The sequence below is a fragment of the Musca vetustissima genome, unplaced genomic scaffold (genome assembly GCF_032173495.1).
Source record: "Musca vetustissima isolate MV318-11 ecotype Yass unplaced genomic scaffold, APGP_CSIRO_Mvet_v1 utg90833, whole genome shotgun sequence".
Lineage (NCBI taxonomy): Eukaryota > Metazoa > Arthropoda > Insecta > Diptera > Muscidae > Musca > Musca vetustissima.
In genome coordinates this window covers 33,608-58,997 of record NW_026873261.1, presented here as the reverse complement: position 1 = coordinate 58,997, position 25,390 = coordinate 33,608, and the positions used below count along the sequence as shown (strand labels likewise).

General features: G+C 34.9%; 1 protein-coding gene across 1 annotated transcript in view; it reads left to right on the top strand.

Moving 5' to 3' along the window:
* Positions 1–8,151: 8,151 nt before the first annotated feature.
* LOC133323715 (contactin-1a) overlaps positions 8,152–25,390 on the top strand; it is a 34,704-nt gene continuing 17,465 nt past the window's right edge. Inside the window, exons 1-4 of the mRNA XM_061532639.1 lie at positions 8,152–8,164; positions 10,663–10,802; positions 17,804–17,920; positions 18,113–18,760. Coding sequence (XP_061388623.1) covers positions 8,152–8,164; positions 10,663–10,802; positions 17,804–17,920; positions 18,113–18,760 — 918 coding nt within the window. The remainder of the gene's footprint in view (positions 8,165–10,662; positions 10,803–17,803; positions 17,921–18,112; positions 18,761–25,390) is intronic.

The window sequence follows — 25,390 nt, the reverse complement described above, 5'->3', positions numbered from 1 at the left end:
CAAAATAGCGAAAATTGGGGGTACCCTTATATGGGGGCTACCAGAATAATTGGACCTATATTAATAATTTTTGGTGGAGAAATTCGGAACCCAATAAGAACCAAATGTACCAAATTTCAGCGAATTCGGTTGAAAACCGCACTCAAGAACACCAAAATACCGACATTTGGGGGGTACCCTTATATGGGCGCTACCAGAAAAATTGGACCTATATTTATAATTTTTGGTGGAGATATTTGGAACCCAAAAAGAACCAAATGTACCAAATTTCAGCGAATTCGGTTGAAAAACGCGCTCAAGAACCCCAAAATACCGACATTTGGGGGGTACCCTTATATGGGGGCTACCAGAAAAATTGGACCTATATTTTTTGGTGGAGATATTTGGATCCCAAGAAGAACCAAATGTACCAAATTTCAGCCAATTCGGTTGAAAACTACGATCAAAACCCCCAAAATACTGAAAATTAGAGGGTACCGTTATATGGGGGCTACCAGAAAAAATGGACCTATATGAATAATTTTTTGTGGAGAACTTGGGAACCCAATAGCGACTCAATATACCAAATTTCAGCGAATTCGGTTGAAAAACGCGCTCAAGAACCCCAAAATACGGAAAATTGGGGGGTACCCTTATATGGGAGCTATGCCTAAACGTGGACCGATATATCCCATCTTCGAACTTGACCTGCCTGCAGACAAAAGACGACTTTATGCAAAATTTTGGCGCTCTATCTCAATTCGTTTAGACGCTAGAGTGATTACAACAGACGGACAGACGGACATGCTTAGATCGTCATAGAATTTTACGCTGATCAAGAATATATATACTTTATAAGGTCGGAAATGATTATTTCGATGCGTTACAAACGGAAAAACAAAACTATAAACGTCCAACGAGTCCAACAAATGGTAAATCATATTCTTCATTGTAGACAATAAGTAGAGAGCCACAGAACCAGGCAATGTCGAGGGGTATAAAACCCACAAAGATCAATGTATTCCAAGAATAGTTACTACTACTTCTACTCCTCCTCCCGATCTTATGAAACAAATTCAATTGCAGTTTATCATCAATGTCCCTCAGCCATTGTAGAATTTCCTTTTCCTGTCAACTTCTTAGAATCGACCACAACGAGTTGATGACATGACTCCCCTTATAAATCAGATACATGAATATGAAAGCGATATGCACAATACTCTTTATGGCGTCCCACTGAATATCTGCATAAAACGCGCGCAGTTCGTAAAACTCGAACACGACAATAGCACAGCAATAGATTTGCAGGAATACCTGAAGATAACGACACTCCGAACGATAAGTTAAACCCATAAAACGAAAATAGTTACGGTACAACCGTTTGCCGAGTTCGCTTTCCATGACTAATCATTTTTGGTGTTTTTTTCTGGCTGGCATTGGTTTGGGATGTGTTTTTTTTTTTATTTTCATCTATATGTATATTATATTGTAATGTCAATTGTTCTATGTCAAGGTTGTAATCAGTCATATTGGAAGTTCAATCGTGAATTGCATATTTGCCTAATTGGTCGCATAGTGACAGAGATGGAAATGTATTAAAAAAAATTGGAACCTTGCCACACACAATTCTAATATTATTTCTAAAGAACTACCATGAGACGTGGAAATTTAAACTATGTACCTCAAATTAATCGGTATATTTATATGTGAATATATTTTTTTACCAAGAAATAACCAAACAGTAACATCCACGCCTAAAACTATGTGGGGTCTCCTTGAAATATTCTCTAAAAATCCACGCCTAAAACTATGTGGGGTCTCCTTGAAATATTCTCTAAAAATCTACGCCTAAAACTATGTGGGGTCTCCTTGAAATATTCTTTAAAAATCCACGCCTAAAACTATGTGGGGTCTCCTTGAAATATTCTTTAAAAATCCACGCCTAAAACTATGTGGGGTCTCCTTGAAATATTCTTTAAAAATCCACGCCTAAAACTATGTGGGGTCTCCTTGAAATATTCTTTAAAAATCCACGCCTAAAACTATGTGGGGTCTCCTTGAAATATTCTTTAAAAATCCACGCCTAAAACTATGTGGGGTCTCCTTGAAATATTCTTTAAAAATCCACGCCTAAAACTATGTGGGGTCTCCTTGAAATATTCTTTAAAAATCCACGCCTAAAACTATGTGGGGTCTCCTTGAAATATTCTTTAAAAATCCACGCCTAAAACTATGTGGGGTCTCCTTGAAATATTCTTTAAAAATCCACGCCTAAAACTATGTGGGGTCTCCTTGAAATATTCTTTAAAAATCCACGCCTAAAACTATGTGGGGTCTCCTTGAAATATTCTTTAAAAATCCACGCCTAAAACTATGTGGGGTCTCCTTGAAATATTCTTTAAAAATCCACGCCTAAAACTATGTGGGGTCTCCTTGAAATATTCTTTAAAAATCCACGCCTAAAACTATGTGGGGTCTCCTTGAAATATTCTTTAAAAATCCACGCCTAAAACTATGTGGGGTCTCCTTGAAATATTCTTTAAAAATCCACGCCTAAAACTATGTGGGGTCTCCTTGAAATATTCTTTAAAAATCCACGCCTAAAACTATGTGGGGTCTCCTTGAAATATTCTTTAAAAATCCACGCCTAAAACTATGTGGGGTCTCCTTGAAATATTCTTTAAAAATCCACGCCTAAAACTATGTGGGGTCTCCTTGAAATATTCTTTAAAAATCCACGCCTAAAACTATGTGGGGTCTCCTTGAAATATTCTTTAAAAATCCACGCCTAAAACTATGTGGGTTCTTCTTGAAATATTCTCAAAAATATCTTTTAAATTTGATTTGAAAATTTAGTTTTCAAAAAATATACATTTTACACTACTTACCTTTCCAGTGAAAGTACTACAACATCGAGATAGAAATAGGCTTTTGACAATTGATGGCAATATGGAGAATAAATTTAGCAATATTTTGCGGACATCGACAGCACCATTCGTCAAATTTGTAATAATTAAATAACAGTAAATGGTTAAATCCGTGGCAAATAATATATTGGCCAAAAATACTCCGGGACCATAAACCGAAGAACAACTACGTGAAATGGTATGCATCTGATTGTAGATTTCTTTCATAGCCGAAATGCGTTTCACTTGAAATGGACGGAATTTTGTGTGGGAAGTTTTCTCCCTAGTCTCCCCCTTAATATTACTTTCTTCTTTGATTTCTCTATAAATATGTCCTGCGTATGGTTTGCTATACACTTCTAAACATTCAACAAAAGTATTCAAATTCTTCTCCAAATCCATAACAACAATGGACATTTGTAGGTAAACATTCCACACAGCTTGCACCGAATAATTATATAATCCGACAAATATGACATAATCTAGTCGCTGCTTTTGATAATAGACAATGATCAACGCCCCCAAATACCAAACTACATCGAAAATAATGAAAAATAAATACCAAACATATTTTCTATTCATCGTTTTGAAAGTCGTCGGATGGTAAAGACGTAACTGAAAATCGTCCTCTATATTGTGAAGCAACTGATGTATCCGTTTCTCTTCCGTTTTTCTTAGCATAGCCCACAAACAATCGATAATATGGCAACATCGAAAACTAATATACAACAACATCCATGTCACACTTATGACACTTGTCAGACCATCCAAGGTCATATCCCGACAATATAAATACAATTCATATATTTCGAAAATGATAATGCTGCAGTTGTATAGCTGTAGACCGATTTCGAGATGACGATTTTCCGAACTGCATGTTAAACCCAAAAAACGAAAATAATTTCTTTGAAAAAGTTCAAGGCAGCGGCGTGTGTGCATTACTTGTTATTTCGAATTTAAATACAATACTAGAATGAATATTTGTTACGTTAGTCTGATACGAAGTCCCATTAAATTCTTAATTACGTCAAAGATTATTGATTACTTTCGTCGTTTTATTATTGCTGTCAATACAAAGGACATAAAACCATGGGCATACAGCGAATAGAAAATATTTCTTAAATAAGCCACGCCTAAAACTCTGCAATACTCACTAAAATATTCTTAAATAAGCCGCGCCTAAAACTCTGCAATACTCACTAAAATATTCTTAAATAAGCCACGCCTAAAACTCTGCAATACTCACTAAAAAATTCTTTAAAAATCCGCGCCTAAAAGTCTGCCGATACCTCACAAAAATATTCTTTAAAAATCCACGCCTAAAAGTCTGCCGATACCTCACAAAAATATTCTTTAAAAATCCACGCCTAAAAGTCTGCCGATACCTCACAAAAATATTCTTTAAAAATCCACGCCTAAAAATCTGCCTATAAAATTCAAGCCTTAAAATCTACCGATAAAATCCACGCCTAAAATCAGTTTTTGCCTTAGAAAAATAAAAAGATTCTCAAAACTTACCTTCGATTCACAGTTATTGCAGATCCTGCATAAGAAAACGCATTTCATCGTGGGCGTTACAATTGCATACAAATTGGCCAATAGTTTGTGAACATGCCGAATTCCTTGCATAATATTCGTTATATGCAGATACAAATCCAGAGTCAGATGCATGAAAAATAAAATATTTGCCATAAATACGCCTGGACCATACAGAGAAGAACAATGCTGGGAAATGGCATAAATCTGAGCATAGATGTTGCGCAAGACCATAATTTGTTGTTGCATTTGTAATGGATGAAATTTGTGTGTCATCGATGGGTTTCTTTCACCATATCTATGCAGATTATTCTGCATATAAAATACTTCCATCAAATATTCATCTAAACATTTCAATTTCCCCTCCAGTTCCATCGCCACGAAGCCCATTTGTAAATAAATATTCCACACCGCAGCGATGACATAAAAATAACGAATCATAAATATTAAAAATTCCAAGGTTCGTCCTTGAAAGTAAAAATACACCAGGGGCATTTCGAACCAAAATATATCGAATAGGAAAAAGAAAATTATTTTCCAATTCACCGCATTCTTTCGATGGTGGTGGGAATGCAATTGAAAATTCTCCTCAATATCGTGCAGTAATTCCAGCATACGTCTCTCTTCACCACAGTCCCATATGGCCCACAAACAATCACCGATATGGAAACTATGATAGAATATAAATAAAAATCTCCAGGCAATGGTAATAACACTTTGGGCGCCATCGAAAATTTGGCGATTCCGGCAATAGAGATACAATTCAAATATATTCCAGATGATGAGGAAACAATTAAAGATTTTCAAGAAAATTCGAATTTTACGTTTTTCCGAATGACTCTTCAGGCCCAGAATGCGAAAATAGTTGGAATACAGACGTTCTATTAAGCGTCGAATATCCATATCGTGTCGGGTAAAGGGAATTTCTGCAACTGAACTCCCCTAACAAATGTTTACTCCGTATTTGTATTTTCTATTAATTAAATGATGTAAACTGAATAATTACAAACAATTAATTAAAATCGGATACTTCATCGCTCTCATAGCTAAAGCGAATTATGAATGGCAAAGTGAAAATTCAATACGTAGGTATTTTAGATTTTTAATGAATATCTTTTCAAGGGCCACCATAGGCGTGGATTTTTTAAAGAATAGTTTTTCAAGGACCACCATAGGCGTGGATTTTTTTAAAGAATAGTTTTTCAAGGCCCACCATAGGCGTGGATTTTTTAAAGAATAGTTTTTCAAGGCCCACCATAGGCATGGATTTTTTAAAGAATAGTTTTTCAAGGCCCACCATTGGCGTGGATTTATTAAAGAATAGTTTTTCAAGGCCCACCATAGGCGTGGATTTTTTAAAGAATAGTTTTTCAAGGATCCAAAAAGGCGTGGATTTTCTTAAGAATAGTTTTTCAAGGCCCACCATAGGCGTGGATTTTTTAAAGAATAGTTTTTCAAGGCCCACCATAGGCGTGGATTTTTTAAAGAATAGTTTTTCAAGGCCCACCATTGGCGTGGATTTATTAAAGAATAGTTTTTCAAGGCCCACCATTGGCGTGGATTTATTAAAGAATAGTTTTTCAAGGCCCACCATAGGCGTGGATTTTTTAAAGAATAGTTTTTCAAGGCCCACCATAGGCGTGGATTTTTTAGAGAATAGTTTTTCAAGGCCCACCATAGGCGTGGATTTTTTAAAGAATAGTTTTTCAAGGCCCACCATAGGCGTGGATTTCTTAAAGAATATTTTTTCAAGCATCCAAATAGGCGTGGATTTCTTAAAGAATATTTTTTCAAGCATCCAAATAGGCGTGGATTTCTTAAAGAATATTTTTTCAAGCATCCAAATGGGCGTGGATCCAAGGATCGAAAAAGGCGTGGATTTTTTAAAGAATATTTTTTCAAGGATCCAAAAAGGCGTGGATTTTTTAAAGAATATTTTTTTAGGGATCCAAAAAGGCGTGAATATTTTTAAAGAATATTTTTTCAAGGATCCAAAAAGGCGTGGATTTTTTAAAGAATATTTTTTCAAGGATCCAAAAAGGCGTGGATTTTTTAAAGAATATTTTTTCAAGGATCCAAAAAGGCGTGGATTTTTTAAATAATATTTTTTCAAGGATCCAAATAGGCGTGGATTTTTTAAAGAATATTTTTTCAAGCATCCAAATAGGCGTGGATTTCTTAAAGAATATTTTTTCAAGCATCCAAATAGGCGTGGATTTCTTAAAGAATATTTTTTCAAGCATCCAAATAGGCGTGGATTTCTTAAAGAATATTTTTTCAAGCATCCAAATAGGCGTGGATTTCTTAAAGAATATTTTTTCAAGCATCCAAATAGGCGTGGATTTCTTAAAGAATATTTTTTCAAAGATCCAAAAAGGCGTGGATTTCTTAAAGAATATTTTTTCAAGCATCCAAATAGGCGTGGATTTCTTAAAGAATATTTTTTCAAGCATCCAAATAGGCGTGGATTTCTTAAAGAATATTTTTTCAAGGCCCACCATAGGCGTGGATTTTTTAAAGAATAGTTTTTCAAGGGCCACCATAGGTGTGGATTTTTTAAAGAATATTTTTTCAAGCATCCAAATAGTTCCCTATTTTTTTCAAAATTATCCTCCAAGTAACTACACTACTTACCTTCCTCGTGCATTTTTGACACAACCAGCATAGATATAATCCCTTAATTGTCGATGGCAGCAACGAATACAAATAATTCCAAATCATATGCATCTCAAGCGTATTTCGTACAAGATAAACAATAATTATATAACAATATCGGGTTATATCGACAACAAAGAGGAAATTTGCCAAACCTACTGCAGGACCATAACGGGTGGAGCAGTGACGTGAAATTTTATAAATTTGGAGGTAAATATGTTTCAGTGCTAAAATTCGTTTCAACTGGAATGGTCGGAATTTTGGGGATATTCGTTTATTTCCTATCGAAGATTGGAACTCCACTTTGTCGCCCTGCAGATTCTCACTCGTTTTTCTGTAAAAATCCAGTTTTTTTAATTATTTATTGTTCTCTTCTAGTGACCGGTTGAGTAAATAACTCCAAATATTCCGCGATATTATCCAGCTTCTTATCCAAATCCATAATTACAAAACCCATTTGCAGATAGACATTCCAAATGGCAGTGACTGCATACAGTAGGCGGCCCACAAATCCTATAAATTTCACTTCGAATCCTTGCCGGTACATGATTATGCAAACTCCACAAAACCATCCAATATCGAAGGGTATTAAACACAAATAAATAAATCGTTTCCAAAAATCTCTCCCTGACGTCTCGGTAGAGATCTCCACTTGATGATATAATCGTAATTGTAGTGTATCTTCGATATCCTTTAGCCAGAGATGGATTTCTTGTTCTTTCTTTACTTCAATAATCGCCCATCGACAGATGATAATATGACTACCCTTGTAGAGGATATACAGCAAATTAAAGACAATAATCATTACACCCGTTTGACTATTCGGTATCATCATTGTCTCTAAGTAGGCATACAATTCGTAGAATTCGAAATTTCCCACCAAACAGTTAGATAACTGCAGGACTCGTTTCAAATACCAATTTTCCGAATGACATGTTAGGCCCATAAAACGTAAATAGTGACGATAGACTCGTTCAAAGTTGTTCATGGTCATGTCGACACGCTGGAACTGAAATGAGAGGTTAAACGATTGAATCGATTGTTTGTGGACTTTAAAAAATTTAAATTAATTGAAATGTCATCATGGGGTAATATTTTCACAATATGTCTATTCAATTGTGATACTATGTCAGGCCATATAAAATAATTATTATTTCATAACATGTTTGTTTAATAATTTACAGGAGCCGGTTCCGTGCTTATAAGTGTGTATTTATACCCTTCACCACACTGTGGTACAGCGTATTATGTCTTTGTGCATATGTTTGTAACAGGCAAAAATAATGGAGATAGACCCATGGTTCCTTTTGAGAATATGCATAGAATCACTTTCTAAATCGATTTATGCATGTCCGTCCGTCCGTCTGTCTGTCTGTCCATGTTAAATTGTAAACAAAGTACAGGTCGCATTTATGATCCGATTTGTATGAAATTTGGCATAGGTCACTTATTCGGCCCAAGGACGAACCCTATTGAAATTGGGAAAAATCGGTTCAGATTTAGATATAGCTCCCATATATATATTTTACCGATTTAATGTAAACGGTCCCTATATATATTTCGCTTTGCACGAAATTTGGTACAGGCTAATCATTTGGGCCTATAATGATGTCTGCCAAGTTTCGTAAAAATCGGTCCAGATTTAGATATAGCTCCCATATATAGTTTCGTCCGATTTCATGTAAATGGTGCCCCAAAGTCCCTATATATCTTTCGATTTGCACGATATTTGGCATAACGTACAAAATTGAGCCTAGAATGATGTCTGCCAACTTTCCAAAAAATCGGTCCAGATTTAGATATAGCTCCCATATATAGTTTCGTCCGATTTCATGTAAATGGTGCACCAAAGTCCCTATATATCTTTCGATTTGCACGAAATTTGGCATAACGTACTTAATTGAGCCCAGAATGATGTCTGCCAAGTTTCATGAAAATCGGTCCTGATTTAGATATATCACCCATATATAGTTTCGTCCGATTTCATGTAAATGGTGCCCCAAAGTCCCTATATATCTTTTGATTTGCACGTAATTTGGTACAGCCTAATCATTTAGGTCTAGAATGATGTCTGCCAAGTTTCGTGAAAATCGGTCCAGATTTAGATATATCTCCCATATATAGTTTCGTCCGATTTCATGTAAATAGTGTCCCAAAGTCCTAATCATTTGGGCCTATAATGATGTCTGCCAAGTTTCGTAAAAATCGGTCCAGATTTAGATATAGCTCCCATATATAGTTTCGTCCGATTTCATGTAAATGGTGCCCCAAAGTCCCTATATATCTTTCGATTTGCACGAAATTTGGCATAGCGTACAGAATTGAGCCTAGAATGATGTCTGCCAAGTTTCGTGAAAATCGGTCCAGATTTAGATATAGCTCCCATATATAGGTTCGTCCGATTTCATGTAAATGGTGCCCCAAAGTCTCTATATATCTTTCGACTTGCACGAAATTTGGCATAGCGTACAGAATTGAGCCTAGAATGATGTCTGCCATGTTTCGTGAAAATCGGTACAGATTTAGATATAGGTCCAAAATATAGTGTCTTCGATTTCATGTAAATGGTGCACCACATATATCTTGCGATTTGCACGAAATTTGGCATAACGTACTGAATTGAGTCTAGAATGATGTCTGCCAACTTTCGAGAAAATCGGTCAAGATTTACATATAGCTCCGATGTATAGTTTCGTCCGATTTCATGTACATGGTGCACCAAAGTCCCTATATATCCATCGATTTGCACGAAATTTGGCATAACGTACTTAATTGAGTCTAGAATGATGTCTGCTAAGTTTCATGAAAATCGGTTCTGATTTAGATATAGCTCCCACATATTTTTTCGTCCGTAAATGGTGCACCAAAGTCCCTATATATCTTTCGATTTGCACCAAATTTGGCATAACGTACTGAATTGAACCTAGGATGATGTCTGCGTTGTTTCGTATAAAATCTGTCCAGATTTAGATATAGCACCCTTTTATTATAGATTGATTTTAAGTAATTGACGCACCAAGAAACCAATAGGAACAAAACGTTCTGAAATTAGTATAACCTAACCTGTGACAAGTTTGTTTGAAATCGCTTAATATTTGGATAGAGCTTTCATATATATTTTAGGCCCATTTCAAGTAAATTGGGCATCAAACCCGTTCGAAATAGTCAGTTTGACATCAAGTTTTGTCGACACGCTGGAACTGAAATGAGAGGTTAAACGATTGAATCGAATGTTTGTGGACTTTAAAAAATTTAAATTAATTGAAACGTCATCATTTTGTCCCATTTTCACAATATGTCATTCAATTGTGATACTATGTCACCATATAAAATAATTATTATTTCATAACATGTTTGTTTAATAATTTACAGGAGCCGGTTCCGTGCTTATAAGTGTGTATTTTTTAAATTCAATTTTTCCAAGTGACCTATAAGTGGATTTTTTTGGAAAATCAAAAACCTTATAGTTAAGAGATCAGAAATTGAAACATTTAATACAATTATCCTTAGATATCCTTAGATAATGACTTATTCTTATATTATGTAATATCCACTTTTATTTATGCCCCTTTTTATATCGTTCCAGTGCTAACCGTTTTGACATCAACTATAAAATACAACGAATACGTGACCGATAAAGGTGAAAATATTTCAATACCATGCATAGCTGATGGTAATATCATGTGGGTCAAAGAGAATGGCAGCAATAATAATACCATAATACAGGTGAGTTAGTGTGTGTGTGTCTGTGTGTTAATGTGCTATAATAAAATGTTCGTACGGATATGTGCATGTCAGGATAATATTATATTTAAAAATCTGTGGAAAGAGATATTTTTTTTTTTAAATTGAAATTAATTATTTATTGGATAAATTTACATTAATTTTTCTATAGAAACGGAACACGATGAGCGTACACTTATTGACAATAGTTATACGCTCTATTGTTACTTAACTTACTTTGCTGGCTTGCGACAGAACTTTCGTTCCATAAGCTGAGCTTAAAAAAAGATTGCAAGGCGCGTCGGTCTTTTGCGCAGTTGACTCATCAGCTTGCGCGAGTACCCATGCGCAGCTGACTCATCTGCTTGCGCGAGTACCCATGCATCAGATCCATATAACAGCGCGGGTAGTATCAGCGTCTTATAGAATGTGAATTTGGTCTGGCGGGAGGTGGCCTTGCTTTTGTGTTATTTGCTCAGAACATAGTAGCATTTTTTGGTCATCACTATCCTTCTCCGAATTTCAAAACTGATGTCATTCGTTTTATTTATGGCGGTACCAAGGTATATAACATCTTTGACTACCTCGAAGCTGTAGTTCTCAAGTTCCACAGTTGGTCCGAGTCTACTGGACGCCTTGCGCGTTGATACCATCAGATTGGTCTTCTCGCCGTTTACTGAGAGACCCACTTTGGCAGACTCCTTCTCGATTTGTTCAAAGGTAGCTGTTACCGCTCGAGTGTTCGACCCATTAGTCGATGTCATCGGCATAGGCGAGTAACATGTGTTGTTTGGTGTACAGAGTGCCATTTCTGTTCACCTTTGCCTCTCGTATGACCTTTTCTAGCAGGATGTTAAATAGAACACACGACAAACTGTTACCTTGTCTGAATCCTCGTTCGGTATTGAAGGGCTGCGATAGGTCCTTTCCTACTTTAACTGCTGACCTTGTGACACTTAAAGTTATCCTGCATAGCCGTATTAATTTTGCAGGATGCCGAACGTAGACATGGCTTTCAACACCTCTGAACGGATAGGGCTGTCGAATGCGGCTTTATAGTCAACAAAGAGGTGGTATGTGTCGATGTGTTTTTCGTGGGTCTATTCCAGGATTTGGCGCTGAGTGAAGATCTGGTCAATGGTGGATTTGCCAGGTCTGAAGCCGCATTGGTATTGTCCGATGATGTCATTGACCATTGGCTTCAATCGTTCACACAGCACACTGGATAGCACTTTATATGCGATGGGAAGGAGACTTATTCCTCTATAGTTGGCACATATCGTCTTGTCTCCTTTTTTGTGCATGGGACACAGGATGCTCATTGGTTCCAAAATTATACATTGGCTCCTGGCATTTTTTATAGCATTCATCTCCCCAGGTGGCAGCCAAATTGAGATGACTAATCAGTTATCTATCATCCCCTGCGTATACATGTTGACAATAGTTATACGCCCTATTGTTCTCTAATATAAACTGGTCACGATGGGAGTATACATGTTGTCAATAGTTATACGCCCTATTGTTCTCTAATATAAAATAAACATTAAGATCACGAAAGGAAGCTCTTAAAATCTGGTATCAGATTTTGATCGAATCATTTTCTGAGACCAACAGAATCGTAGATTTGTTAAAGAATATTTTTCCAGGGACCAATAGAAGCGTGAATTTTTAAATTTTTTAGAGTCCTTTTTATTCCCTTCACCCCACTGTGGTACAGGGTATTATGTCTTTGCGCATATGTTTGTAACAGGCAAAAGGAAACGAAATAGACACATGGTTCCTTGTGAGAATATCCATAGAATCACTTTTAAAGTTGATTTATGCATGCCCGTCCGTCCGTCTGTAAACAAAGTACAGGTCGCATTTATAATCCGATTTGGATGAAATTTGGCACAGCTAATTTGTTTTGCCCAAGGACGAATCCTATTGAAATTGGGAAAAATCGGTTCAGATTTATATATAACTCCCATATGTATTTTCGATTTAATGTAAATGGTGTACCGAAATCCCTATATATCTTTCGATTTGAACGAAATTTGGTACAGCGTAATGAAATTAGGTCTAGAATGATGTGTGTTAAGTTTCCGGAAAATCGGTCCAGATTTAGATATAGCTCCCATATATATTTTGGACCGATTTAATGTAAATGGTGTACCGAAGTTCCTATATATCTTTCGATTTGAACGAAATTTGGTACAGCGTAATGAATTGAGTCTAGAATGAAGTGTGCTATGTTTCGAGAAAATCGATCCAGACTTAGATATAGCTCCCATATATATTTTCGTTCAATTTAATGAACATGGTCTACCAAAGTCCCTATATACCTTTCGATTAGCACGAAATTTGGTATAATGTACTGAATTAGGTCTAGAACGTTGTGTGTTAAGTTTCCTGAAAATCGGTTCTGATTTAGATGTAGCTCTCATACATATTTTCCGCCGATTTAATGTAAATTATGCAATAAAAAGGCCCAAAGTTTGTCCGATTGCTCCACAGAATAGAATATAATGTGGTTAATATAGGTTAATCTCTGGCAAGTCTCATTGAAATCGGTTCAGATTTTGATATAGCTTCTAAATGTATATTTTCGTCCAATTTTACACAAAATTGACAGAAATTTTGCACAACCTACTGAAGTTAGTATAACCTAGAAGATGGATATAAATGCTTCACCGTACTGAAATTACTATAACATAACGTGTGGCAAGTTTAAATGAAATCGGTTTAGATATAGCTACTATATATAGTTTCGCCAGATTTTAAGTAAAAGGTGCAACAAAAACCCAAAGTTCGGCCGTGTGCTACAAAATTTTGCAAATTGTACAGAATTTAGTTAAGAAGTATTGTAAGAATCGGTTATGATTTAGATATAGCTTCGTCCGACTTCAAGTAAAGTTAGGCCGATTTACGCAACATTTTGCACAACGTACTGAAGTTAATATAACCTAGCGTGTGTAAAGTTTTGAAATCGGTGCAGATTTGGATAGAGCTTCTATATATATTTTCTCCCGATTTTGAGTACATGATGCACCAAGAACTCAAAATGTGGGCGATATGCGCAAAACCTACTGGGTCAGAAAGAGCACATGTCTGTCTCTCGTATAAACTAGGATTATTGACTTCGCTCTCAAATTAACAAAATGGCGGACCTTTGAAAAAATATTTTTGGAAAATCGCCGATTTTTTACCAAAAACCAAGTTAAAATAAAAAATAAGGATGATCTTCACGGATTAGCTTTATCCTAGTTCATACGATAGCTATACACTCACAGAGAAACGTGTAAAAATTTGGAATCGAATGGGTCATTAGTTTTTGAGTTATCGTGCCCGCCATTCACAAAAGAGAGAAACGTAATAAATCGGCCATATCTTCAAGAGTTCTTGAGATTTTCTCTTACAATTTTGTAGGGACATTCATGAATTAGTGTAGATACAAATTAAATCAAAAAAAATGTTGACCCCTAGAATGGGGGGGTCCCCTTAAATTGATTTACATAATTTGTCCCATTGTAAGAAGCAACCCTGTATCTGACCAAATGAAAAATTTAGTATAGGTTGCAGAATGACATGTTTATGGATCCATTTTCATGTCAATGGCCCTCAAAAATTCGACGTCTGTTAGGATTAATCTGTTGAATATACACAAAGTGGTGAAGGGTATCATATAGTCGGCCCAGTCCGACTTTACTACATTCCTTACTGTAGCTGAAAAAGTTGTTTTTTTTTAAGGGAACCCCACCCATTCTCGATTTTAATTTTTGAAGATTTTCAATGGGCTGGTAAATCAATACCAATGCTTGTTAAGTTTTGTAACTTTTGCACATATATAATTGAAGATTTAAAAGAGAAGAAAAATAATTTACAACATTTTTTTGTTATTGTTTTGTTGTTGTTTTTTGTAATTAAAGAAAAGTCCTTATTTTTGATGGCGGGCATGATAACTCCTCACTGGAGCATCGGAATCCGAAAATTCCAACGGTGTTAGAAAATGTACATGTGTGGCTCTCGTATGAACTAGGATTATAGACTTCGCTCTAAAATTAACAAAATGGTGGACCTTTGAAAAAATATTTTTGGAAAATCGCCGATTTTTTACCAAAAACCAAGTTAAAAAATAAGGAAGATCTTCATTGGCTTTATCCTAGTTCATACGAGAGATATACACTCCCAGAGAAACGTTGCAAAATTTGGAACCGATTGGATTATTAGTTTTTGAGTTATCGTGCCCGCCATTAGCAAAAAAATGTTTAGAGAAAAACTCGTTTAAAGTTTGAGAAGCCCTTTAGCCGTCACTTGATGCTGACACAATAAATCGGATATATCTTCAAGAGTTCTTGAGATTTTCACTTGAAATTTTGTAGGGACATTCTTTAATTAATGTAGATTCGAATTATATCAACAAAAATTTTGACCCCGAGAATGGGGGGGGTCCCCTTAATCAATGTTCAATGGCTACGAGTAATGGGGGGAATACAGCGTTTTATATGAATTTTGGGACAAAGGTAGTGTTGGGCGTATACATGTTGTCAATAGTTATACGACCCATAGTTCTCTAATATAAATAAAAATCTAAGAAGTGTTTTTAATAATATTTTATTGAAGGGACAATATAAGGGTGGATTTTTAAAAAATATTTTTTGTGAGGCCAATAGAAGCGTGGATTTATAAAATAATATTTTTTGAGGGCCCAATAGAAGCCTGGATTTATAAAATAATATTTTTTGAGGGACCAATAGAAGCCTGGATTTATAAAAGAATATTTTTTGAGGGCCCAATAGAAGCGTGGATTTATAAAAGAATATTTTTCAAGGGTCCAATAGCGTGGATTTATAAAAGAATATTTTTTGAGGGCCCAATAGAAGCGTGAATTTATAAAAGAATATTTTTTTAGGGACCAATAGAAGCGTGGATTTATAAAAGAATATTTTTTTAGGGACCAATAGAAGCGTGGATTTATAAAAGAATATTTTTTGAGGCCCCAATAGAAGCGTGGATTTATAAAAGAATATTTTTTGAGGCACCAATAGAAGCGTGGATTTATAAAAGAATATTTTTTTAGGGACCAATAAAAGCTTCGATAGAAAAAATCTATTTTTTACTATAAAATATCAATCTGTAGTGCCAGAAGAATGGAAGGGCGTATACATGTTGTCAATAGTCATACGACCTATTGTTCTTTAATATGAAATTAAAATCTAAGAAGTGTGTATTTTTTAATATTTTTTAGGGAGCCATATAAGGTTGGATTTATAAAAGAATATTTTTGAGGGATTAATAGAAGCTTGGAATTGTAAAAGAATATTTTTGAAGGACCAGTAGAAGCGTGGAATTGTAAAAGAATATTTTTCGAGGGACCAAATAGAAGCGTAGATTTAAACCAGTGAGCGGAGCAGTATAGTCGGACGGAGCCGACCATATGATACCCTACACAACTACCACGAAAATCACACTTTCGGCGGTTCTATATTCTGAGCCTGGGCAATATTTCGTGATATTTGCACCCTTTTTACAGATTATAGATCAGCAACTCCTATTTCTAAGTCTTGCATATTTTCCAAAATCCTTTTTTCTTGAAGAGAATTTTTACGCCATAGAATAAAAAATTGGTCACTTTAGGTTTTGATTGATTTGACCCTCGGAAACCGATCATCATATAAACAGCCGCTCTAAGTATTTGGTCAGATCCCCTTCACTTTGTAAAATATATGATGTTCTGTATATAATATTTGCCTCTAAAGCGACTAGAAAATCGGACAAAATTAAAGTTTTCGGTTCATTGCACCCCCTGAATGAAATCTTAACCTCACCGAAAACTATAAGCCTCGTCCTTGACCATAATCGGAACTTCATGTACAATTTCAAAGCGATCAGCGCGAAATTTCCGTCCTCTAATGGAGTTATGGTAATAATATGCACATAGTCACCTTTACTTAATTACGTATAACTCCCGCATCGGAATACATACAGCCATACAATTGGTACCAATTTGAAGGTCAACAAATCATCTTGGACATACTATCAACATCTCGAGTATATGTCCTTCAGGAGCAAGTATATGCGTCCCAGAATAAAAATTTTGTAATTTTTCACACAAAAATCAGGGTTCATTTGACCCGCTAAATATTGACCGATCTTTATCAAAACAGGTATGCTTATTCTTAGCCCCGATCCCCTTCTCCATATAAAATTTCACGATGTTCGGACCATAACTGCGGCCTCTGGAGCGACCAGAAAATCATACAAAAATAAAGTTTTTGGTCCAATTCATCCCCTAAATATTAACCGATCTTTCCCAATAGGGGTCTTCATTGGGCAGAACCCATCCTACATGCAAATTTCGTGAAGATTGGTCCACAACTGTGGCCTGTATCGTGTTTACAAATTATAATGGACAGACGGACGGACGGACGGACACACATGTCTAGATCGACTCAGCTAGTCGAGATATGACGATCGGTATACTTAAAGGTGGGTCTAGGACCAATATTTCGCGGCGTTACAAACTTTTGGGGTTTCACAAAGCTATAATACCCTGACAACATAGTTGTGTAGGGTATAATAAAAATCTAAGAAGTGTGGATTTTTAAATAATATTTTATTGAGGGGGCAATATAAGGGTGGATTTTTAAAAAAAATATTTTTTGTGAGGCCAATAGAAATAATGATTTTTATAGAATATTTTTTGAGGGCCCAATAGAAGCGTGAATTTATAAAAGAATATTTTTCAAGGGTCCAATAGCGTGGATTTATAAAATAATGTTTTTGTGGGCCCAATAGAAGCGTGGATTTATAAAATAATGTTTTTGTGGGCCCAATAGGATATAGGATCCCGTTTTCCGCGATATAGTATTTGGTTTTGTTTTAAAAAGCCTCTTCGACGATGATTATATATTTGCTTTAGTTTATATATTCATGGCCTTATTTTTTTCTTTGAAAAATTATTTCTTCATTATTTCTAACTGCCATTTCGTTTTCCTTTTTTATTTTCGCCTAATCTCTTACAGACGGGTAAATATTTAATTCTACGAAATGTCTCAGCCTCTGATCGTGGTATCTATGTGTGTTTTGCCGCTGTAACACCACGAAAAAGTATTGCCACCACCACAAAAGCCCATGATGATGTTCAGCAATCCAAAGTGGTGGAGGAGGTTGATGCCACTAACATCGAGAAAGAAAGTCAAAATGAAATTACCCAAGTGACGAAAAATCAGACAAATATTGTCTCCAACATCGAAGAGCCTTCTGTAGAAAATAACCAAATAAATATAAAAACAAAAAATGCTTCAACTACCTCAATGCTTCCAATGCCTAAGGATGCTACAGACAGCAATAGCCGCAGTGTAGCATCTATACCAACAACAAAAACAACAGAAACAGCTTCACCGCCAGCCTCCGCTTCAGCCAACAATATTAGCAGCAGCATCAATGAAACAATGCCAGCAACAAGTAGCAGTTCAAATGATGTCACCAACATTCACAGCACCACAGACACCACAAGCGCCACCAGTAGTATCCCAAGCAGCAGTCACAACACTTCCAGCAAAAGCAACAACAACAACAGTACTAGTAGTAATATTCGTAGTAGTAGTAATCCCAGCGAGGAAATCCTTATAACCACAACCACCACCACTACACTTCTCCCATCCCCCGAGGGAGGTGAACACGAGAAACAGAAAGACGATGTTGATGATGACGAGGATGCTGTGCAGGAATTTCAAGCATTTCAAAAAATCAATCTTACCGTTCGTACCCCACCTGGTCCCGTTTCACAGTTGTACTTTAAGGCCTCCACGATTTTGGGTTTCCTTGTGTGGCGTTTTAATAAAACCAATTCCGGTGGATATCCGGTGCGTAGCTTTACAGCGGAATTCCGTAACGTTTCGTATGATACACCGCCGTACAATAGTAGCTTTGAACATCAATGGAGTCGCATGGATCCCATTAATATTGCACCGAATGTGGTAAGAAAAAGCTAATATTTTTCTATGATATTCCAGTTAAGGGTTATGGTGGGCCTATACATGTTGTCGGTAGTTATACGACCTATTGTTCTTTAATGTAAATCTATTTCAAGATCATAGAAGAATTTAAATCTTCAGACACTTGGATTTTTCAAAAAAAGTTTATAAAAGATTATTTTAAAGGGAAGCGCCAATAAAATTGTGAATTTGAAATAATGTGGGTAATGTCGAGCGTATACATTTTGACAGTAGTTATACGACATAATGTTCTTTAATATAAAATGATTCAGATGTGCGGATTATTAAATAAATATTTTTAGGTATCAATGGAATATTTTTAAAGGGACCAAGAGACGCGTGGATTTATAAAAGAATATTTTTTGAGGCACCAATAGAAGCGTGGATTTATAAAAGAATGTTTTTTGTGGGCCCAATAGAAGCGTGGATTTATAAAAGAATGTTTTTTGTGGGCCCAATAGAAGAGTGGATTTATAAAAGAATATTTTTTGAGGGACCAATAGAAGCGTGGATTTATAAAAGAATGTTTTTTGTGGGCCCAATAGAAGCGTGGATTTATAAAAGAATATTTTTTGAGGGACCAATAGAAGCGTGGATTTAGAAAAGAATATTTTTTGAGGGACCAATAGAAGCGTGGATTTAGAAAAGAATATTTTTTGAGGGACCAATAGAAGCGTGGATTTAGAAAAGAATATTTTTTGAGGGACCAATAGAAGCGTGGATTTAGAAAAGAATATTTTTTGAGGGACCAATAGAAGCGTGGATTTAGAAAAGAATATTTTTTGAGGGACCAATAGAAGCGTGGATTTAGAAAAGAATATTTTTTGAGGGACCAATAGAAGCGTGGATTTAGAAAAGAATATTTTTTGAGGGACCAATAGAAGCGTGGATTTAGAAAAGAATATTTTTTGTTTTAGAAAAGAATATTTTTTGAGGGACCAATAGAAGCGTGGATTTAGAAAAGAATATTTTTTGAGGGACCAATAGAAGCGTGGATTTAGAAAAGAATATTTTTTGAGGGACCAATAGAAGCGTGGATTTAGAAAAGAATATTTTTTGAGGGACCTATGGAAGCGTGGATGTATAAAAGAATTTTTTTTGAGGAACCAATAGAAGCGTGGATTTATAAAAGAATATTTTTTGAGGGACCAATAGATTTATAAAAGAATATTTTTTGAGGGACCAATAGATTTATAAAAGAATATTTTTTGAGGGACCAATAGAAGCGTGGATTTATAAAAGAATATTTTTTGAGGGACCAATAGATTTATAAAAGAATATTTTTTGAGGGACCAATAGAAGCGTGGATTTATAAAAGAATATTTTTTGAGGAACCAATAGAAGCGTGGATTTATAAAAGAATATTTTTTGAGGAACCAATAGAAGCGTGGATTTATAAAAGAATATTTTTTAAGGAACCAATAAAAGCGTGGATATATAAAAGAATGTTTTTTTGTAGACTAAATAGAAGCGTGGGTTTATAAAAGAATATTTTTTGAGGAGCCCTTAGAGGTGTGAATTTATTAAATAATATTTTTTGAGGAACCCATAGAGGCATGAATTTATAAAATAATGTTTTTTGAGGAACCAATAGAAGCGTGAATTTATAAAAGAATATTTTTGAGGGACCAATAGAAGCGTGGATTTATAAAAGAATATTTTTTGAGGAACCAATAGAAGCGTGGATTTATAAAAGAATATTTTTTGAGGGACCAATAGATTTATAAAAGAATATTTTTTGAGGGACCAATAGAAGCGTGGATTTATAAATAATATTTTTTGAGGGACCAATTTTATAAAAGAACATTTTTTGAGGGACCAGAGAAGCGTGGATTTATAAAGAATATTTTTTGAGGAACCAATAGAAGCGTGGATTTATAAAAGAATATTTTTCAAGGGCCAACTGAGGCGTGGATTTATTAAAGAATATTTTTCAAGGGCCAACTGAAGCGTGGATTTATAAAAGAATATTTTTTTGTGGAACCCTAAATAGAAGCGTGGATTTTTAAAGAATATTTTTTGAGGAACCCTTAGAGACCGATAGGCGTGGATTTTTAAAGAATATTTTTTGAGGAACCCTTAGAGACCGATAGGCGTGGATTTTTAAAGAATATTTTTTGAGGAACCCTTAGAGCGTGGATTTATAAAGAATATTTTTTGAGGAACCAATATAAGCGTGGATTTATAAAATATATTTTTTGAGGAACCAATAATATGGATTTATAAAAGAATATTTTTTTAAGAACCAATAGAAGCTTGAATTTCCAGAAAAAATGAGTGACCAATAGAATCGTGGATTTTTCAAAGATCATTTTTTTTTTTTTTTTTTTTTTTTGATAAACCAATAGAATCGTGGATTTTTTTAAGACTATTTTTTATAAGAAACTAATAATTAAACTATTTTTGAGGGACAAATTTTTAAAAGAATATTTTCAATGGACCAATAGAAGCGTGAATTTATAAATGACTATTTTTTGAGGGACCAAGAGAAGCGTGGATTTATAAATGAATATTCTTTAGGGACCAATAGGTGCGTGGATTTTTTTTAAGAATATTTTCAAGGTTTTTGTTTTTTTTTAAGAATTTTTTCTTTGTGATATTTTCTATGATTTCGTGACAAGTGTAATAGTGGGCGTATACATGTTGACAGTAGTCATACGTCATAATGTTCCTTTGTATTAAATTATTCAAATGTGCGTATTTTTAAGTATTATTTTGTAGGGACCAATAGAAGCATGGATTTTTTAATGAATATTTTAAAGGATTTTTTAAGGAACAATTTTTAATGATATTTTCTATGATTTCGTGACAAGTGTAATAGTGGGCGTATACATGTTGACAGTAGTCATACGACATAATGTTCCCTTATATTAAATTATTCAAATGTGCGGATTTTTAAGGATTATTTTTTTAGGGACCAATAGAAGCGTGGATTTATAAAAGAATATTTTATGGACCAATGGAAGCGTGGATTTATAAAAGAATATTTTTTAGGTATCAATGGAAGCGTGGATTTACAAATGAGTATTTTTTTAGGTACCAATGGAAGCGTGGATTTATAAAAGAATATTTTTTGAGGAATAATAGAAGCGTGGATTTATAAAAGAATATTTTTTTAAGGAATATTGGAAGCGTGGATTTATAAAAGAATATTTTTTGAGGAATATTAAAAGCGTGGATTTATAAAATAATTTTTTTTATGGACCTATAATAGGCGCGGATTTATAAAATAATATTTTTTGAGGAATATTAGTAGCGTGGATTTATAAAATAATATTTTTTTGAGGAATATTAGAAGCGTGGATTTATAAAATAATATTTTTTGAGGAATATTAGAAGCGTGTACTTTTAAAGCAAATTTTTCAAAAAAAATTGTAGAATCTTTTTTCAAGTTTTTTCTAAGTACCAAGAGATGCGAATATTTTAAGGATGACCAACTCCCTTTTTTGTTTCTTACTTACAGAATATTGTAGAGGTGAATTTTTTACAGATATTTTTCCGGTACCATTAAGATGTGGAATTTTTGCGTCAACTAAAAGCGTAGATCTTTTGCGTTTTGAAAATAATTTTTTTAAGTATTTCCTTCCCCTTAAATCACTTCTCAGTTTAGTGGGCGCGTATACATGTGAACGTTAATCATACGGCACTATGCAAATTTTTATTTTCATTCTGATTGAAGGGCGTATACATATCGACGTTAATAATACGCCCGCATGGGCAAATTGGCGTGTTCATTCTATTTGCTAATTATACCATGCTAATAATATACCAACTGAAAAGAAAATCGTTTGAAATACGCTTGTTCTACAAATCAATTCATGCTTTGTTAAAACATATCCATTGTTTAACAATTGCGATTGTCAAAACTAATTGACTGTTATGAGCTCTATTAAAATTGATTGGCATCTGCTGCGAACTGCTAATGATAGGTTTTTGGCCCAAAAAAAAAGTGCAGATCTAATTTTGATATGCAACAAAGCATTTAAATGTACACTTTTGTGTAAATGACATTCATTGCGAGATTTAGTCTGTGTGACCTACAGCCAGCAGCTTGAGTATGATAGGCTTCGGATGTCAGTTGTTCCATGCTGATATTCGATTTGGAATGTTGTGTTTTAAAAGAATATTTTGGAGAGCCCCAGACGTAGCTTATTTAAAGAAGATTTTCACAGCGTGGATATTTTATAGATGTTCACAGTTCTAGGCGTGGATTATTTAATGAAGATTTTCACAGCTCTAGGCGTGGATTATTTAATGAAGATTTTCACAGCTCTAGGCGTGGATTATTTAATGAAGATTTTCACAGCTCTAGGCGTGGATTATTTAATGAAGATTTTCACAGCTCTAGGCGTGGTTTATTAAATGAAGATTTTCACAGCTCTAGGCGTGGATTATTTAATGAAGATTTTCACAGCTCTAGGCGTGGATTATTTAAAGAAGATTTTCACAGCTCTAGGCGTGGATTATTTAAAGAAGATTTTCACAGCTCTAGGCGTGGATTATTTAATGAAGATTTTCACAGCTCTAGGCGTGGATTATTTAATGAAGATTTTCACAGCTCTAGGCGTGGATTATTTAATGAAGATTTTCACAGCTCTAGGCGTGGATTATTTAATGAAGATTTTCACAGCTCTAGGCGTGGATTATTTAATGAAGATTTTCACAGCTCTAGGCGTGGATTATTTAATGAAGATTTTCACAGCTCTAGGCGTGGATTATTTAATGAAGATTTTCACAGCTCTAGGCGTGGATTATTTAATGAAGATTTTCACAGCTCTAGGCGTGGATTATTTAATGAAGATTTTCACAGCTCTAGGCGTGGATTATTTAATGAAGATTTTCACAGCTCTAGGCGTGGATTATTTAATGAAGATTTTCACAGCTCTAGGCGTGGATTATTTAATGAAGATTTTCACAGCTCTAGGCGTGGATTATTTAATGAAGATTTTCACAGCTCTAGGCGTGGATTATTTAATGAAGATTTTCACAGCTCTAGGCGTGGATTATTTAATGAAGATTTTCACAGCTCTAGGCGTGGATTATTTAATGAAGATTTTCACAGCTCTAGGCGTGGATTATTTAATGAAGATTTTCACAGCTCTAGGCGTGGATTATTTAATGAAGATTTTCACAGCTCTAGGCGTGGATTATTTAATGAAGATTTTCACAGCTCTAGGCGTGGATTATTTAATGAAGATTTTCACAGCTCTAGGCGTGGATTATTTAATGAAGATTTTCACAGCTCTAGGCGTGGATTATTTAATGAAGATTTTCACAGCTCTAGGCGTGGATTATTTAATGAAGATTTTCACAGCTCTAGGCGTGGATTATTTAATGAAGATTTTCACAGCTCTAGGCGTGGATTATTTAATGAAGATTTTCACAGCTCTAGGCGTGGATTATTTAATGAAGATTTTCACAGCTCTAGGCGTGGATTATTTAATGAAGATTTTCACAGCTCTAGGCGTGGATTATTTAATGAAGATTTTCACAGCTCTAGGCGTGGATTATTTAATGAAGATTTTCACAGCTCTAGGCGTGGATTATTTAATGAAGATTTTCACAGCTCTAGGCGTGGATTATTTAATGAAGATTTTCACAGCTCTAGGCGTGGATTATTTAAAGAAGATTTTCACAGCTCTAGGCGTGGATTATTTAATGAAGATTTTCACAGCTCTAGGCGTGGATTATTTAAAGAAGATTTTCACAGCTCTAGGCGTGGATTATTTAATGAAGATTTTCACAGCTCTAGGCGTGGATTATTTAATGAAGATTTTCACAGCTCTAGGCGTGGATTATTTAATGAAGATTTTCACAGCTCTAGGCGTGGATTATTTAATGAAGATTTTCACAGCTCTAGGCGTGGATTATTTAATGAAGATTTTCACAGCTCTAGGCGTGGATTATTTAATGAAGATTTTCACAGCTCTAGGCGTGGATTATTTAATGAAGATTTTCACAGCTCTAGGCGTGGATTATTTAATGAAGATTTTCACAGCTCTAGGCGTGGATTATTTAATGAAGATTTTCACAGCTCTAGGCGTGGATTATTTAATGAAGATTTTCACAGCTCTAGGCGTGGATTATTTAATGAAGATTTTCACAGCTCTAGGCGTGGATTATTTAATGAAGATTTTCACAGCTCTAGGCGTGGATTATTTAATGAAGATTTTCACAGCTCTAGGCGTGGATTATTTTAAGAAGATTTTCACAGCTCTAGGCGTGGATTATTTAATGAAGATTTTCACAGCTCTAGGCGTGGATTATTTAATGAAGATTTTCACAGCTCTAGGCGTGGATTATTTAATGAAGATTTTCACAGCTCTAGGCGTGGATTATTTAATGAAGATTTTCACAGCTCTAGGCGTGGATTATTTAATGAAGATTTTCACAGCTCTAGGCGTGGATTATTTAATGAAGATTTTCACAGCTCTAGGCGTGGATTATTTAATGAAGATTTTCACAGCTCTAGGCGTGGATTATTTAATGAAGAATGCCCCTCCCTATTCCGCTCGGTGGCATTATTTTGTTAAGAAGTCAATTAAGCGTAAATAGAGACCATTCATTTAAATTGTATTGCCGAGAAATTTTCAACGAGATTGACATTAAAAG